The sequence below is a fragment of the Panthera uncia genome, chromosome D4, assembly GCF_023721935.1.
Source record: "Panthera uncia isolate 11264 chromosome D4, Puncia_PCG_1.0, whole genome shotgun sequence".
In the NCBI taxonomy this organism is placed as follows: domain Eukaryota; kingdom Metazoa; phylum Chordata; class Mammalia; order Carnivora; family Felidae; genus Panthera; species Panthera uncia.
Genome location: NC_064807.1, coordinates 22,057,457 through 22,073,297, shown reverse-complemented (window position 1 = coordinate 22,073,297; position 15,841 = coordinate 22,057,457). Strand labels below are relative to the sequence as shown.

The following is a 15,841-nucleotide window of genomic DNA, read 5'->3' as shown; positions in this document are numbered from 1 at the left end:
GCAATCTCTAATTTTACCATATTGTGTGAAACCGCAAGAGATTCTTTGGATGTGATTTTATTTGAGGTTTTACTGCTGCATGGATCTGCTACTGATTTTTTTTTTCTTTCTTTGCTTTCTCTCCTCCATGCCCCATGCCCGTACTGCCCTTTTCTTTGGTAAAGAGGTGGGGGAAAGGGTTATATAGCAATGCTGAGAAAATTTCTTTTGGACCCTACATTCTCAGGTTTAAGAAAACCCTCAGTTAAAAAAAAAAAGGCAGATGAGAAAACATATAAGAAATAATTCACAGCTATAAGAGAAAATAACAAGTGAACTTTAGATATTATTCATTTCAAATAAAAAAGTAATAGATTTAAAAGATGCATAATTTCTATGACCAGCATCCACAGTGTTTTCTATTTTGTCCAGAATCTATACTATATACAACATCTAGTTTTTGTAATGACTTGTGCCATTTCATGAGTTATGAAAATTTGATAGTCAGCAACAAATGAATGGAAATATACCCATATATACATCAACGATAAAATAAACAATCTGGCAATCTTTTTGTTTCTTTGCAGAGGATAAAAAGGGGATTGTTTTTTTCAGAGACAATTTTCTGTGGAAGCACAGTACTTAATATCATTTTATGTTAAAACATCACCAACATATGAATATGTTAAAGGTAAAAAAGACTATGGTTAGCAGACTTTAAATAGAAGACTAAAATTATAGATTTCATGAGTAGGATTATTTTCTTCTAAACAGGCTGTAGACAATCTGCACATATATCATTTAAAACATAAGATTAAAGCTACTTGATTGTTTAAACACCATCATTTGTAATGCAGTTTGATGAGAGTTTTGTAGTATAATTATTACAGCATGACAATCACAGAGGAAAATATGACCTTGAAAAGGGGCCCAGCCTTCTCCCTCTGTCAAGGAGGATGGGATACACTCAAAAACCAACCATCTTTATGCACACAATTAAAGGTCTTCCAATTTTAAAATCATTACTCTTTCTTTTTTCCAGATACTACATTATAAGGAATTCAGAAGGCTCCTGTCTCAAAATACACCGTTTTAATTTCTCTGTTTAAACCTAATTACCAGTGTGTGCCAGTAAATCAAAGTAAAGCTTGGGTAAGCCAGGGAGAAGTCTCAGTTGTTTCAGTTGGACGAGCAGGCACAGGCATATTTGTGGCATCCAAGTTCTTTTTACACAGTCCTGAGGCTGATTATGGGATGAACTGACCACAGACTGGCCCACTCAAGAGACCAAGTTTTCGAGGGAACGCAGGTTGCCAAAGTCAAAGCTTAGTTGCCCATGGATCATATTATTTCAAAAAGTCCTATATGTGGAGCAAGCCTGCTTTGAGTCATCAATCAATCTAACTCAGGAAAGTGGGGCAGTGCTTGCTTCCTTTTCATTCTCCAAGTTAGCAAAATGAATATAACCCCCTCCCCAAACCCACTTAATGAGAACACTGGAAAACCGCATGCCGAAACTTGTTTAAGAATTTACTATGGCCTTGTACAAGCTGGCTAAAATTGCTCCTTTAATTTTTCATTTATAATTGATATTTGGGATTGATGCAATTATAGACAAATCAATATCATACATATTTAAAATCAACTCCAACAGTGAAATGTATTATCTAAAATGATTCTTTTAATATTTCAAGAAAAAGGTCTCTGAGAAAGCAAACCTTCGAATAAAATGTATTTCTGTTTAAATAAATGCCTTTTCATAAGTCTCTTGAAAGTAAAATAATGAGGACACGGGGGCTATTAATACCAAAAACGTGTTAAGTATATTCCAACGTAGGATCAATGCTTGTCGATGTGTCTTTCTTATAGAAGAATTCACCACCATTTGGCTACAACACCGTTGTTCATTCACCAATCGTGTGTGTGTGTGTGTGTGTGTGTCTGTGTGTCTGTGTGGCAACAGCTCAACCTAACTATTCTTTAAACAAAAATATAAATGCGGCAATACTGAAGGTTTTCTGCTGGGTGGTATATTTGGAGAAACAGACAAAAACCGGAGATTTACACAGTGTGCCCCGTTTATTTAAAATCTCAAAAAACCTTTTAGGTCAAATTCCACTCATAAGAATTTTAGCCATGTCATGCACCCAACGCTTCCCATTTAGCTCCTTACGCAGCTCAGCCCGGGGAAACCACCCGAAGCATGGGGCTAAGAGTGGGCAGGACAGGTTTCCAGGTCAAAGCTGGTTTATCCCATTGTCTCCCTTTGTTTCTAGTAATTGGAATCAGACTCGTGCTCAAGCTGCTGAGAGGCCCCTAAAACTCTCAGCAGTCCCCTACTCCAAGCCCGCGAAGTCCATACTTTGAAGACAAGGACCAGAGATTTCGAACCCGGGCAAAAGCCTCGATTTAAGACTGGGACGCGCGTGCCTTACCCCGGCAGTAACTTAGGTATCCTTCCCGCCAAACGAAAACAGGCCAACCTTTTTGCAAAGTCCTTTGAAAGGCGCCAATAAAAGCCAATCTCTACCACGTTGGGTGCAAAGAAGGGAGTGAGCACTAAAATTAAAAGCCTAGTCTTAGACGGCCGGTGTACGTACGCCAGCCAAGGCGCTGCCGCATTTTCCACCAAGTGCACAGTCCACGCCTTCTCACGAAAAGGCAGCTCAAGGAAAAACAATCCTCAGAGAAATTTTTGAATGTGACCTCACTTTCAAAAGAGAAGCATCAAACAAGGGGCGAACACTGAAAGACGCGTTTGGCTCGAGCTACCACCCCTCCCACCCCCAACTCCCGCACCCCATAAGAAACTACGCGGTTAGTTGAGTTACTTTCACTGATATTTTAGGATTTCCATTAAAGGGAAAAGTGAACAAGTGGCAAGATTTTTTTTTTTTTTTTTTGCAAACTCGAGCCCCCAGCTTCCGCGACTACACACTCTCTGGGCCCTCCCGCTCGCGCGCGCTCCCGCGCGCTCCCTCGCAGGCCCCACGTTACTTTGATTGACAGCCCAGCCCCGCCGCTCTCCTTCCCACCGACCTTCCCATCCACAGTGCCAATCTCCGCGTCTCGCCTCTTCTCATTGGTTGGTTTCGACGTCCCGCGGCTCCTCCAGGAACAGTTCCTCTCCGAGCCCGGGAGGACGCGGCTGGCGGAGGAGGGGTAGAGGGGTGGGAGGGGAGACCGAGGAGACGGCGGAGATGGAAGCAAACGGGGTAGGAGAGGAGGGGGAGGACGGTCCGTCCGGTGCTCTGCTGCCATAGGCTCCGGGGACGCGTCGCGTCAGCACCCCACGTTGGGCGCGACGCGCGCGATTGGCTGGCGACGCTTCCCTGCTTTCTCCCCCCCCCCAACTCCCCCCGTCACCGCCGGGCCCGCGTCCCCGCCGGCTCTGCGCTCCCGCCCCCCGCCCGCGCGGGGCTGGGCGGGGCCGGCGCTGGTTAGCTCCGGAGTGTGAAACCGCGTGTTAATGTAACCGGCGCGAGAGGCGCGGGCGGCGGCGGCGGCTGCAGAACAGCAGCAGCGGCGGGTACCCTGTGCCCCGCGTCCCTGAGGCGGCCGACTGCGCCACCCCCACTCTCTCACGGCCGGGCGGGACCCGCGCCACCATCCCGGACCTCCGCCGGCCGGTGGCGACCTAACCCCCGCCGCGACTACTCCCGACCCGCCCGCGGAGTTTGCCCGCCGGGTAGGGAGGCCGAGCTTCGGAGCGCACTCCTGCTTTCTTCCCCCATCATCTCGTGGATGTCGCCCCCCCGGGTCGTGAGAGAACTTTGCAGCGGGCTGGAGCGCCCTTTGCGGAGCAGCAGACGAAGGGAAGGAAGGAAAGAGGGCCGAGGAAGGGGCTCGGAGGAAGAGTCCAGAGCGGCCGGGCCGGCCGTGCGGGGCGAGTGCGCGCGGGGCGCGGCGCCCTGATGCGCCCCGGGATCGAGGAGCAGCGGGCGGCTGCGGGACTACCCTCCGTGGAGTAGCCCCGCCGGGCCAGGAGGGTTTGTGCAACCGGGGAGAACACCGAGTGTTGGTCGCACGGGGCGTGCCGAGCCGCCTCCCGGCGCGCCCTCCGCACTTTCCCCGCCTCATCGTCATCCCGCGCTCCTCCGCCCGGGCTGAGGCTTCGGAGCGCCGGGCGCGGAGCCTCTGCCGCTCCCCGGAGCCCGCGAGCGCCCGGCTGAAGGCGCTGCCCGGACCCGCAGCGGTCGGTCCTTAACGTCGCCAGGTTTGTTTGTGTGGTGTTAGCCGGGGGCGCCGGGCCACCTGCACCTCACCCGCGGTCGGCGCCGCGGGGAAAACCCGGAGAGGAGGCGGACCGGGGGAAGAGCGAAGAAAAGCAGTCCGCTTGGATTTGTTTGCCCCGGAAGAGTGCCGCGCACGCGGATCGCCGAGAGGAGCGCGGCCAGAATCACCGCGCCCTCACCTCCCCGCCGGGGCGGCCGAGGCCCGCGGGTTGGATCGCAGCCCCCGCGCCCTTTTCTTGGGGGCCGGCGTCACCGCGCAGGTTCTTGGTGCAGCCGGGCCTGGGGCGCCCCGAAATGTGGCCCTGAGCGAGGGAACCCGCAGCGGCGGGAGCAGGAGCAGCCGGGCGCCAAGTGACCGGTGCGCCCCGCCGAGCGCGCCTGCGTGCGTGGCCAGCGCGCTCCCCGCGCTCCTCGTTTCTGCCTGGCTTCTCGGCTAAATTTTCCTCGGCAGGATTAAAGTTGGAAATTGAGCGGAGAATCGAGTTGTCCGGAAACAGAGCTGCGGCCGCCGCCAGAGCGATGTTCCCGCAGAGCCGGCACCCGGTGAGGCGCGGCAGGGTGCTGGTTGGAGGGTCTGGGCTGTGGGATAGGGGGTGGGGTAGGGATGGGCGCTTTTCCCGAGCTGGAGACGGGTCTCTGTTACATTTCTGGAGGACTCCCTAGCCTCTAGGGGTGCAAGGCTGATTAGGTCCCCTCTTGGGCTGGGGAATGAGCTGAAACTCTCAATTTCCCCCCTTTACTATGGACCCCCTCGAAGTTGATGTCTAGACAGGGCGGGTGGGGGCGCCCGGGGAGGCTGGGGTTTCTTTTTCGAAGCGACATCGCCCCCCCCCCCGCCTCCCTGTGGCGGGTAGGGCGCCCCCACCCCTTTGTTTCTCGTCTCGCCTATTTACATGTCAATGCAGCCCCCGTTCCGGCGCTCCTGGAGATGGCCCCGGCGATTCTGGGAACGGGGAGCGTTAGGGAGTTGTTTTTCTACTCTGATCCTTGGGGTCATTATTGCTCCCTTGGGGGAGGGGGCGGTGTCCTCGATGACAATCTGGCCGGGTGTTCCCCGGCCGCCCGGGAGCCTCTGTCGTTCCAGCCGGGCGACTTGGGCGCACGTAACCGCGACCCGCCCTGAAGCCTGGAAGAAGCTCTGAATCTCTTTGGAGGCTCGAGCACCGGCGAAGGACCACTTCCTGCCTCTGTAAAGTGCGGAGCAAACTCGAGTTCGGGGCTCCGTTTCTTGTCATTTCTAACTATTTTTTATGTCCCACCCACTTCTCCGTTCTCTGACTTACTGTTTTATCTATCTGCCCCCACCCCCGTCCCTCGGTTCCCCTCACTGGTGGCCCCCAGACGCCGCACCAGGCTGCAGGCCAGCCCTTCAAGTTCACTATCCCGGAGTCCCTGGACCGGATTAAAGAGGAATTCCAGTTTCTGCAGGCCCAGTATCACAGGTGCGTGTCCGGCCGCGCTGGGCGAGCAGTAGCCCGGGGGCAGCCCGGTGCCCCTCCTCGCCCTGCCTGGTGGCGGTGGCGGCTGTACTTAGTACTTGCGTCCAGGCGGTGGCGTGTGGAGTCGCAGTTAAGACCTGTCATTCAAGTTACCCCCTTTCCAGGTTCTTCCCGGGCCGCCTCTTCTCTAGTCTCCTCCTCCTACCATTGTTTCCCTTTTGCCCGTTTGCTGCTGTTCCAGGGAGTCTTTTCGAGTATTTAGGAGTTGCATGAGAACCGTCAATATTTGCACTTCGTTTATTTATTTTGCAACAAGCTGAGCTGAAACCTTGGTTCAATCGATGCCCCAGCCCTGGAGTGCAGGTTTAGGGAGGCAGAACCAATGTTGAAATCGCTCTGCTATACTAAAGGATTGGTTTGTCTGAGGCAAAGTCCATCATGGAAGGCTAGATGCTGGTAGCTGTGCCCATCATTGGTGGTGAAGATGGGGGTGGATATGTGTAGGGTAAAGCTTCCCTGCTTTGGCGTCATTCTTCCTTGGTTTGGGTAGAACAAGGGATTCCAGTCTCATTTATATGCATTTTAGGTTAGTCTCTTCACCTGATGAGACCTACTTCAAGAGGTTCATAAATGAAAAATGGTTTAAAACACTTGTCCATAGTGAATTTTCCAGAAATGTTATTTTCTTTCCTTGTTTCTATGAAGTCTTAGCTGATTAGCGCTAAGAGATAACTGTAATGACAGTTTTTATTTTTGTCCTGCTTGAGAAAAAGCACACAGACACTTGGGTGTGAATTTTCTTCTTTTGTCAGAGGCTTTCTGATTATTGACCTTTTGTCTGCTTCAAGATAATTATCTCTGGAACTTGAGGCATACCTGCCCACTAGTGTTTACCAAGCAAGGAGGACTTCAAAGCACTTTATTGCAGCAGCTACTTAACATATTTTGGCAGGGATTTAAAAACCAAAGGTTTTAAAACGGACCAACAATTGTAGAAGTAACTTTATAAGTACAGTTTTCAAACCTAGAGACTATTTGAGTTGGCAAAGGTAGTACAGTCTATGTCTGAGGCTGAGAATTGTGCAAAGGCCAGATTTTGGTGGAGTCCAAAGGAGCAAACTGGTGTGGGGAAGTAGGAGGGAACAGATGACCAGGAGGAGGAATTGGTCTTCTGGGAAGATCAGAGGTTTTTTTTTTGACAGATTCTTCATTCTTGGCATCTGACCAGGTATACACTAAGAAGGAAAATAATAGCTGAATGGATACCCTATACTGTTCACCTTATCCCTTTTCCCTATTAAATGCAAGGACAAAGCTTTTGGATGTTTACCTAGATAGTTTATGGCTTTTCCACATTGGTCTGTGTTTTTACTTGAAGTGCAAATATGTGAGGCAGATGTTAAAACAAGTGACATAATGTTTACATTAAGTTGCATGTTTTGTTTTTGTAGCCTTAAATTGGAATGTGAGAAACTGGCAAGTGAAAAGACAGAAATGCAGAGGCACTATGTGATGGTAGGTATCAAAGATTGTCCTTTTTTCCTTTTTATGTAATATTAGCAAATATGTGTTCTTAACGTTATAAAACATGAGTTAACGAAATGCTTGATTTTTTTCTTTTTGCAGTATTATGAAATGTCTTATGGATTAAACATAGAAATGCATAAACAGGTAAGCTTTAGTTAAATCAAGTTGAAATGAGAAATTAGTGACGATTCTATAAAACTGGCTTTATCCTCAATAGTGGGAGGATTTGTATGCTGGTTTTCTGCCTTGGTTTCGCTTCCTGTGAATTGGTGACAGTGTTTTGCAGCAAGGGTTGCTTCTTGACAATTACAGAATCTTTAAATGACTAGATGAGAGGTGCTTTGAAAATGTGAACCAACCTGTTTACAAACTGATAGAAATTGAGTCTTGAGTTGACTTTTCCACCTGGATAGATTTATTCTTCTCTTGAAAGATCTGGGTATCCTGTAGCATTCTGGAATTCAGAATAGCTAATGTTTTTTTGCTAGTTTGGAAAGCAGTGTGGTCTTTTGGGGGAAAGAAGGATATTTGGGAGTTCCCTAATCAGGTTAAAAAATGTATGACTAACTATGGGGTTCTCTTTTATGCTTTGGGGTTGCATAAAATGACACTCAAGGTTAGTGGCTTATTAGCAGACATCTTTTTGAAAAATTTCTCAATTGATGCGGATTTGGAGGTGAAAAAGCATTCTTTTATGGCCACAGCATATGTTGGGAGTTGCTTCAGTCCTAGTGGTTTTAAAAGCATGAAAAGATTAGTGACTGGAAAGCTCTAGCTATGACTATGAGTTTGCAAGTTCCCATAAAATTCACACTTATGGCTACTATAATGGTGTATAAAAAGAGTATTGAGCTGGAACAAGGCACTAAGGACCTCATAAGAGAAGAAAAGCTAAATGATTGCTCAGCCCAAAGGACCCTCGATTGAGTAGTCATTGTCTGCCAAAGAAAGCATTAATGGCAGGGTGTAAGTATTCTGGAGATATGCTGACATTCACTTTTTCATCAAGACGCTGGTACAATAAGTCTTTTAGAAATCGATTGCCTCTTAAAAAATTATCATCAGATGAAGTTGCACAGTTGGACACATTTCAAAGTGCAACAATACAATTCTTACTTGATGTATATGTGCTATTTCATCTCAAACCCTTGTTTCATTAAATTAAAGAGCATGGCTGACCGGCTGGGGCACAGTGGAGAAATTGATTAGTTCAGCCTTCAGATCTTCCTTATATTCAAAGACTTTCATTAAGCAAGTGTGTTTCAGAGTTGAATTCTGCTTTTGTAACTCCGCACTCTTTGATTTTTAATTCATCATAGATTTCATAATGTTAAGTTACCGTCTTGTACAGTAGATCTGTTCTCAGATATGTTTTTGGAAAGAGATAGTTAAGTTCAAGGCCTTTCATTAATAATATAATTGGGCCTTTAAAATGCTGATTTTATTCTGATTTGCAAAGTTGGTAGCCTAGATTATGTTGGGCTTGTGCCTTTGTTTTTTGTGTGTTTCAGTGGCTAGTGTCTGATTGAGGCAGTTGTAACTTGTTGATAGTAATTGGGCAAGAAGTTGTATGGTCATTTAAATGAATTATGCAAATAAACTGGGTGAAGAGTTGTAACCTGCCACTTTTTTTGTAAGTTACCCTAAAGGCACATATTTTGCTAACAAATATCGTAGAAGGGTAAGAGGAGACTGAGTTTTTTCTTAAACTCATGAACTCAAAGAATTTAATAACTTCACCAACTCCTTTACAAGGAAGCACCACCTCCGTATGATGTTGTATGCTGGTGCAGGATTTATTGGGGAGGTAAAGGAGGTGTATAATTCTTCTGGGTTCCTGTAGGTTACATGACCTCTTCGTTATCAAGTAGGAAAAAGGAAGAAGGGGTGAAGAGGGTCAGGAGCCCCATGGTGTGAAAATAGGTTTCTAATGAGTTTCTATACTCTACTGGGCATTTGTGGGTGTATATTGTCCATCCATGAGCCAGTATGCATTAATAATATGCTGTGTGTAATTGGCTCAGTAATTTGAAAAATGTGAAAAGCTGAGAGATGCCATGTTCTTCATGGTAGGGTATTAAGTCCCCTGAAATTTAGTTTATACTGTAAATGCTGACAGACCCTTAACTAGAGTGGTGTGCAAAGCAGTGCTATAATTCAGTTTAAAGTGGCCTTACATTTGAAAAACATCCTTCTGAATGTCACACATTAATAATAAGTTCTGAGGAGGCATTTGGTGCAGCTAGTAATCATAATTCTTATTAAAACTGGTGACGTCTGGCCCCCAGGGTGTAGCCAGGCTCAAATTGATGCTTTTTGCCGCCTGATCACCAGCATGGCCTAAGTGCTCATTATATTGTAGAGAGAGCCTTTGGAGCTCTCATTAGATTTGACAGGAATTCTCTCTGGGGGGAAACTGGGCATTAGCGAGACTCCTGACAGGCTGGAATTAGTCCTGCTTTATGGCTTATAACCAAATGCTAGCAAGGCATCATCAAGGGACACAAAAAATTGTCATTTCTGACAACATCTTTGTTACTGGAAAAAAAAAAAAAAAACACAGCGATGGGGAAACTTTCCGTGGAGAGAGCTTTAATGTTGTTAAGATTTGTCTGCACTGTGACTACCGCTCTCTCTCCCCACCTTTCAGCGGGTTTGTCGACAGAGTGAGTTGTAGAGATTTCAGTGTCAGATCTCACCACCGACTTTTCCGTCTGGAAGTTTTAAAGTGGAAGTGCGTCCAAATCGAGAATGGTATAATTGTGGTTTCCTTACTTGGTTTTGTGCCCATGGTCCATGTTTATGTTGTGTCAACACTTCCTGATAAGCCTTCCCCTTACTTTCTCTGTTCCCATTTGTGTCTGGTTACTGAAAAGTCAGCGGACTAGGGATGGTAATGGGTACTTAAATTTGTTATTGTAGCGCTAAGACAGTTTTTTGGGTTTTTTTTGTTTTGAGTCTTTTATAGATCTCTGCCTGTGCTTCCTTCTCTCTCCAGGTAGATCATAAATTTTAGGTATATCTCTACAGGAGAGGTGGAGACATCTCATGAAAAATTGAGGCAATTTGATACCACCGAAGTGTTAGGGTGCGTTAGAAAATAGCAGGTTAATGTGAATCTAGTTGTTTTGAGGGCTGTGGCTAGTGTGTTTGGCAGTGTGATCTTTAAAGTTTTGTTTTCTGTCATGTGGTGTGTGGTATTACCTCATTTGATAGTTTTGGAACAAGATTCACTGTAAATACATAAGCCTTATTTATTCTACTTGTGTATCTTTTCAGCGTGCTGATGAAGCCATGCCATAAGTTGTCTTTAGTGGTGTGAATTTATATAGCACTTAACAGTTTTGAAAAGTGATTAGCCCCATCCTGTGATGAGGTATTTTGGGTAGGTGTTTTGATCTGCCTGCAGCTCTGGGCCTGTGTTCAGAGTGTGGGATTTGTCAAGCCCAAGTTTCTGTTGAAGCTGGATTTGGGTCACCTCGTCCCTAGAATTTAGGGCTTCATTCCTTTACCCACCCCGCTGCCATTGGAGGATGAGGCTAGTGATGAAATCACCTTTAGGCCTGTGTGGTGGCCCAGTCTGCCTGGCTGCGTGTCTCTCCTGTTCTCTCGCTCTTTGTGCTGACAGCTTCATGATACACAATCACATCGGGCCTCGGTGCATGTTCTAGGAGTTCGTGAAAATCAGCAGTACTGAGTGGTCTGTGGAGGTCACAGCCATGGGTCGGTAGAAAGTTGTAGCCAACCGAGCAATACTGTCTGCAGGTTAAAATATGTCTAAGAACAAAAGAAAATTTGAAACTGTTGTCGGGACTCCTGGTTGAGGCCGAGCTCACAGCCAGCGAGTGTGATCAGTCACTTTGTCTCTCTGTGCCTCTCTTCTTCTGAAGAGCGGGCAGAGTAGGCATTCGGGGCTCTCCAGGGCGGCCAAGAATTTAAAAATAAATGAAAGGACTCGCTCTGGAAGGAAAGAGGTATTCTGCAGTGCTGGTTGTGGGGTGGGGAAGGAGAGGAGAAAGAGAAAAAAACAGATGAGAGCCTAACCAAGCTCCATGTGATGTTGCAGCCAGCGTGGTGTCTCAGACCACGTAAATTTCGGAGTGACAGTGCTTCCACCGTTTTGATATGTGCTTTAAAGTTTCCCTTAAAAAATAAATTGTTCTCTGGTAGTGTTTTAAAAGTGCTTAGGTGGCCCTGTTAAGGGTTCACCTGTGGGTTAATCCCTTAGATGTGACTTACTATTTGTCTGCAAGTCTTACCTTTCTTCCTGCTTTTTAACCATGTGTGTTCTCTGTCTACTGTTCTCACTTTGAGATTTATTTTTTCTAAGTCCACGTCTCAGAATGGGAAAAGACTAGCTGGAGTACTTGCAGTCAGAGTTAAGCTCCACCAGGTGTTAGTAACCTTGTGATACAGCAGCTGTCATCAAGACTGAAGTGGTCCCCAACTTTACTTCAGTAGCCAGGCCTGCCCTTGATAAGCATCAGTTAAAACAGAGAAAGTTCCCTGTGTATTTAGAACCCACATTTTGAGGCACAAGGTTAGCCTTTGTTTTTTTATTGGCAATCAGGGCGATTCCTCCCTACTTTCTGTCACCCTGCCCGACCCCTTCAACAATCAACTAGTTCACGGTTTCTCTTCAGAGCCTGGACTAGGGTGAGGTGAGGTATGCACTTGCCTTGGGCACAGAATTTAAGGGAGGGTTCACAAAACATAGTCCTTAAGATAAAAATATTTTTAAAATTCAAAATTAATGCCAAAAAACTATGAGGAACCAGGGGTGCCTGGGTGCTTCAATGGTTAAGTGTCTGACTCGATTTCAGTTCAGGTCATGATCTCACGGAACCCCGTGTCAGTCTCGGTGCTGGGCCTGTAGCCTGCTTGATTCTCCCTCTCTCTCCCTCGGCCCCTACCCCTGCAAAACGACAACCCAGAAACAAACTCTGTGAGGAACAAAATATGTGATCTTTATTTAGGATGGCCCTTGGTGTAAAATACAGTTCATTTAGGGGACTTTGATTAGTGACTGGGTGAGTCATTGACTAGTTGCCTGGGCCTCAGTTTCCCTTTCTGTAAATGAGGTTAGACTGGGCAGGTTCTCAAGTATGGCTTCTCTTAGGAGAGGAGAGTCATCCCTCCAGACCTCACCTGCAACCAGTGTTTGAAACCCAGTGCTTGGGTTGTGTATCCATTGAGAAGCGTCTTTGGCCAGAGGGCTTAAGACGTTCCTCTTCTGTGTTTATTAAGAAACACAGAAAGAATCTGTTCCTTTAGCAAATATTTAAGTAAATCATCTTATGTGGTAGTTAAACTAATGATATATTCAGTTTTGGGCTCATGGAACCATTTTAGTTTTCCATAGATTTTGAGTCTTTGCTCTTCTGTTGTTAAATATTTGTGGTCTTCAGGAGTGGATTAAATTGGACGAAACTAAGAAACTGACTGGGCTTCTCATAGGCTTGGATTGGCTGGATTGTCCCTACCACCCCCATCCCTGTTGCTTACTGTTACTTCAGATTTTGAAAATTGAGATTTTTTTTAGAACTCTAGTACCTTTAATGCTGAATATTTGGTATAATGATTTTTAATTAAGTTTTAGGCAGTTGTTTCAGAGGGTGGCTAATAACTGACAAGAGTAGGCATTTATAGATAGAAAACAGTCCTCACCAATGGGATTGGTGAGTTTTGCAATATGAAACATGCCATAGTATTGTTCTATGACTGTAGTTGGGTGTTTTGAGTTAGAGTGCATGCCCGAGTGTGTGTGTGTGTGTGTGTGTGTGTGTGTGTGTGTGTGTAGGTGTGGGCACTCATGTGGGAGAGCTTTTCTAATTTTTTTCTGAGACGTAGCTTGATCTGAAAAATGAAAAAAATTTACACTGAAATGTTTAACATAAATTAAGATATTCATTTGTTGTTATTCACTTGGCTTAACAAAAAAACAGTTTCTAAAATTGTTTGCAAAATGATGATGTTCACAGAATCGTTTAGTTTATAGACCACCCACTTGCCATGCGTTTTATGAAACCAAGAAATGTTGACACAGTGTTATCATACAACCTGTGAATTTGCACAAACCTGTATTTTCATCATTTCACATTTCAATTTTTTTAAGTTTATTTTGAGAGAGAGAGAGTGAGCATCAAGCGTGAGTAGGCGAGGGGCAGAGAGAGAGAGAGAGAGAGAGAGAGAGAGAGAGAATCCCAAGCAGGCTCTGTGCTGTGAGTGTGGAGCCCGACGCCGGGCTCCATGTCACAAACTGTGAGATCATGACCTGAGCCGAAATTAAGTGTTCAACGTTTAACCGACTAGGCCACCTAGGCGCCCCTCACGTTTCAGTTTTTAATCATTACTGAGTTTAATTCTGTTTGCCTGCTTTGAAGCAACATGAAAGCAACTCAGAGCACAATGTTTATAACCTTCCCCCACGCGTTCTCGCACAAGGTATAACAAACAAATCTTGGCTTTTCTGGAAGTATTATTTGCTGCTTAGATGTTCTTTGACCACAAAACGTTAGCCAAGAAAGGGTAGGGTGAAGGTCATTTTGGATATAAGGAAAAGACTGGGAGGAAAAAACAAACGGAGACTTCCATCCATTGAATTTATTTTTTTTTTAACTTTTTTTTTTTCAACGTTTTTTATTTATTTTTGGGACAGAGAGAGACAGAGCATGAACGGGGGAGGGGCAGAGAGAGAGGGAGACACAGAATCGGAAACAGGCTCCAGGCTCCGAGCCATCAGCCCAGAGCCTGACGCGGGGCTCGAACTCACGGACCGCGAGAACGTGACCTGGCTGAAGTCGGACGCTTAACCGACTGCGCCACCCAGGCGCCCCTGAATTTATTTTTTCATCTGCCAAATAGAGAAAACTGTGAAGTGTGGTGTGTGTATACCACCATACATGTGGGAGAGGTAGAGTTGTGTGTACAGCTATTTCCTGTGTACTGGTAGATATTCATTAGATTTTCATTATTCACTTGATGAAGTGGAATCAGTTTTTGAGAATGTAAGTATGTTTGAGTTTTGCACGTTCAAATCATATGATTTGTATAGCTGCCGAAATACATGCAGTACTGTATTGGGTTTGGTATTAGTGCTGTTATTGGTCTAACTGGATTATTAGCCAGTGGTATTTTGTGCAACATGTCAGTAAAACGCTTGAAAATGTATCACCAGACTTATACTTACAGATTTATAAGTTATAAATATATTATGTACTAATATATTGTATACATTTGTAATAAGTGGAAATTTTAAGCCGAGGGGTTAAAATACAAGTTCTCATCACATCCTCCATGCCCCCTATTGGCATGTCCTGGGCGGCCTCTGGCATATGTGCACTCTACTTTAGAGACCACCAGCTTACATCCAGACGCTCATGACTCCAGCCCTGGTATTGGGGCATCTTTAACGTAGTGAAGGCAAAACCCCTTTAGGGTCTCTGGGTATGTTGTTATGTCTGTTCTTTCTGATTTTGACTTCTTACTCCAGTAATGGCCTCTTTGCCTGTCACTCACACAGCTTCGTGTGTCTGCCCTGATCACTGTCCTTGGTAGTCTTACCAGGTCAGCTTTGTCCTCCTCTTAACAAGTCCTTTATTCCAGCCAGTGGGTCTCCTCTTCGTGCCTGAAAAAGTGTTGTGTGTTGTTGTGTTTTCTTTATAAAAAGTCCAGGCCTTTTTGTGAAGCTTCACATGGCCTTTCTCAATATCCTTCAAGGTCCAGTTCAAATAACAACACTCATGTGTACTTCAAGGCCTTCCACGACAGCTCCAACAGTGGCCTGTCACACCACTGATTTTTGCTCCAAGTTCTGTAATCATGTTTTTTTCATGTGTGTCTTTTGTTACTCCCAAGGAGGCTGCGGACTGCTTGAAGCTTGCATTCAAGACTTCCCTCCGTACCCTTGCCAGTGGGTTGGACTGAGGGGGCACTTGTTTTGTAGTGTTTAATGTGCTTCCTATGGAGGGTGCTACTTGTAAGCATTGCGGATCCTGAGCCTGTATGAGAATCAGGTAGAAGTTGCTTGGCAAAAAAATCCCACACATTTAAAAAAAATTTCTTTAATGTTTATTTATTTATTTATTTATTTTTAATGTTTATTTACTTTTGAGGGAAAGACAGAGCATGAGCAGGGGAGAGGCAGAGAGAGAGGGAGACAATCTGAAACAGGCTCTAGGCTCTGAACTGTGAGCACAGAGCCTGACGCGGGGCTTGAACCCATGAACTATGAGTTCATGACCTGAGCCCAAGTCGGATGCTTAGCCAACTGAGCCACCCAGATGCCCCTAATGTTTATTTATTTTTCAGATTACACACACACACACACACACACACACACACGAGCTGGGGAGGGGCAGAGAGGGAAACAGAATCTGAAATCCGAAGCAGGCTCCAGGCTCTGAGCTATCAGCACAGAGCCTGACACGGGGCTCTAACCCATGAGCCATGAGATCATGACCTGAGCCAAAGTCGGACACTCAATTGACTAAGCCACCCAGGCGCCCCCCCAATTTTTAAAAAAATTTTTAAATGTTTATTTATTTTTGAGAGAGAGAGAAAAAAAACATCCCACATGTTTTTATACACAACATAGCTTTCCACAACAACTTTGGCCGTTTGTGGACATCTTACAATCCTTCAGTAAATCTGTGGAATCCA

The 15,841-nt window shown here is 45.7% G+C and overlaps 1 protein-coding gene across 4 annotated transcripts in view; it reads left to right on the top strand.

Moving 5' to 3' along the window:
- The first annotated feature begins 3,356 nt into the window (after positions 1–3,356).
- TLE1 (TLE family member 1, transcriptional corepressor) overlaps positions 3,357–15,841 on the top strand; it is a 91,430-nt gene continuing 78,945 nt past the window's right edge. The window contains exons 1-4 of one of the 4 annotated variants that reach the window (XM_049648813.1): positions 3,357–4,757; positions 5,556–5,656; positions 7,105–7,168; positions 7,280–7,324. In XM_049648813.1, coding sequence (XP_049504770.1) covers positions 4,734–4,757; positions 5,556–5,656; positions 7,105–7,168; positions 7,280–7,324 — 234 coding nt within the window. In that variant the 5' untranslated portion in view covers positions 3,357–4,733. The remainder of the gene's footprint in view (positions 4,758–5,555; positions 5,657–7,104; positions 7,169–7,279; positions 7,325–15,841) is intronic. The other 3 variants (XM_049648690.1, XM_049648860.1, XM_049648768.1) reach the window with 3 other exon arrangements.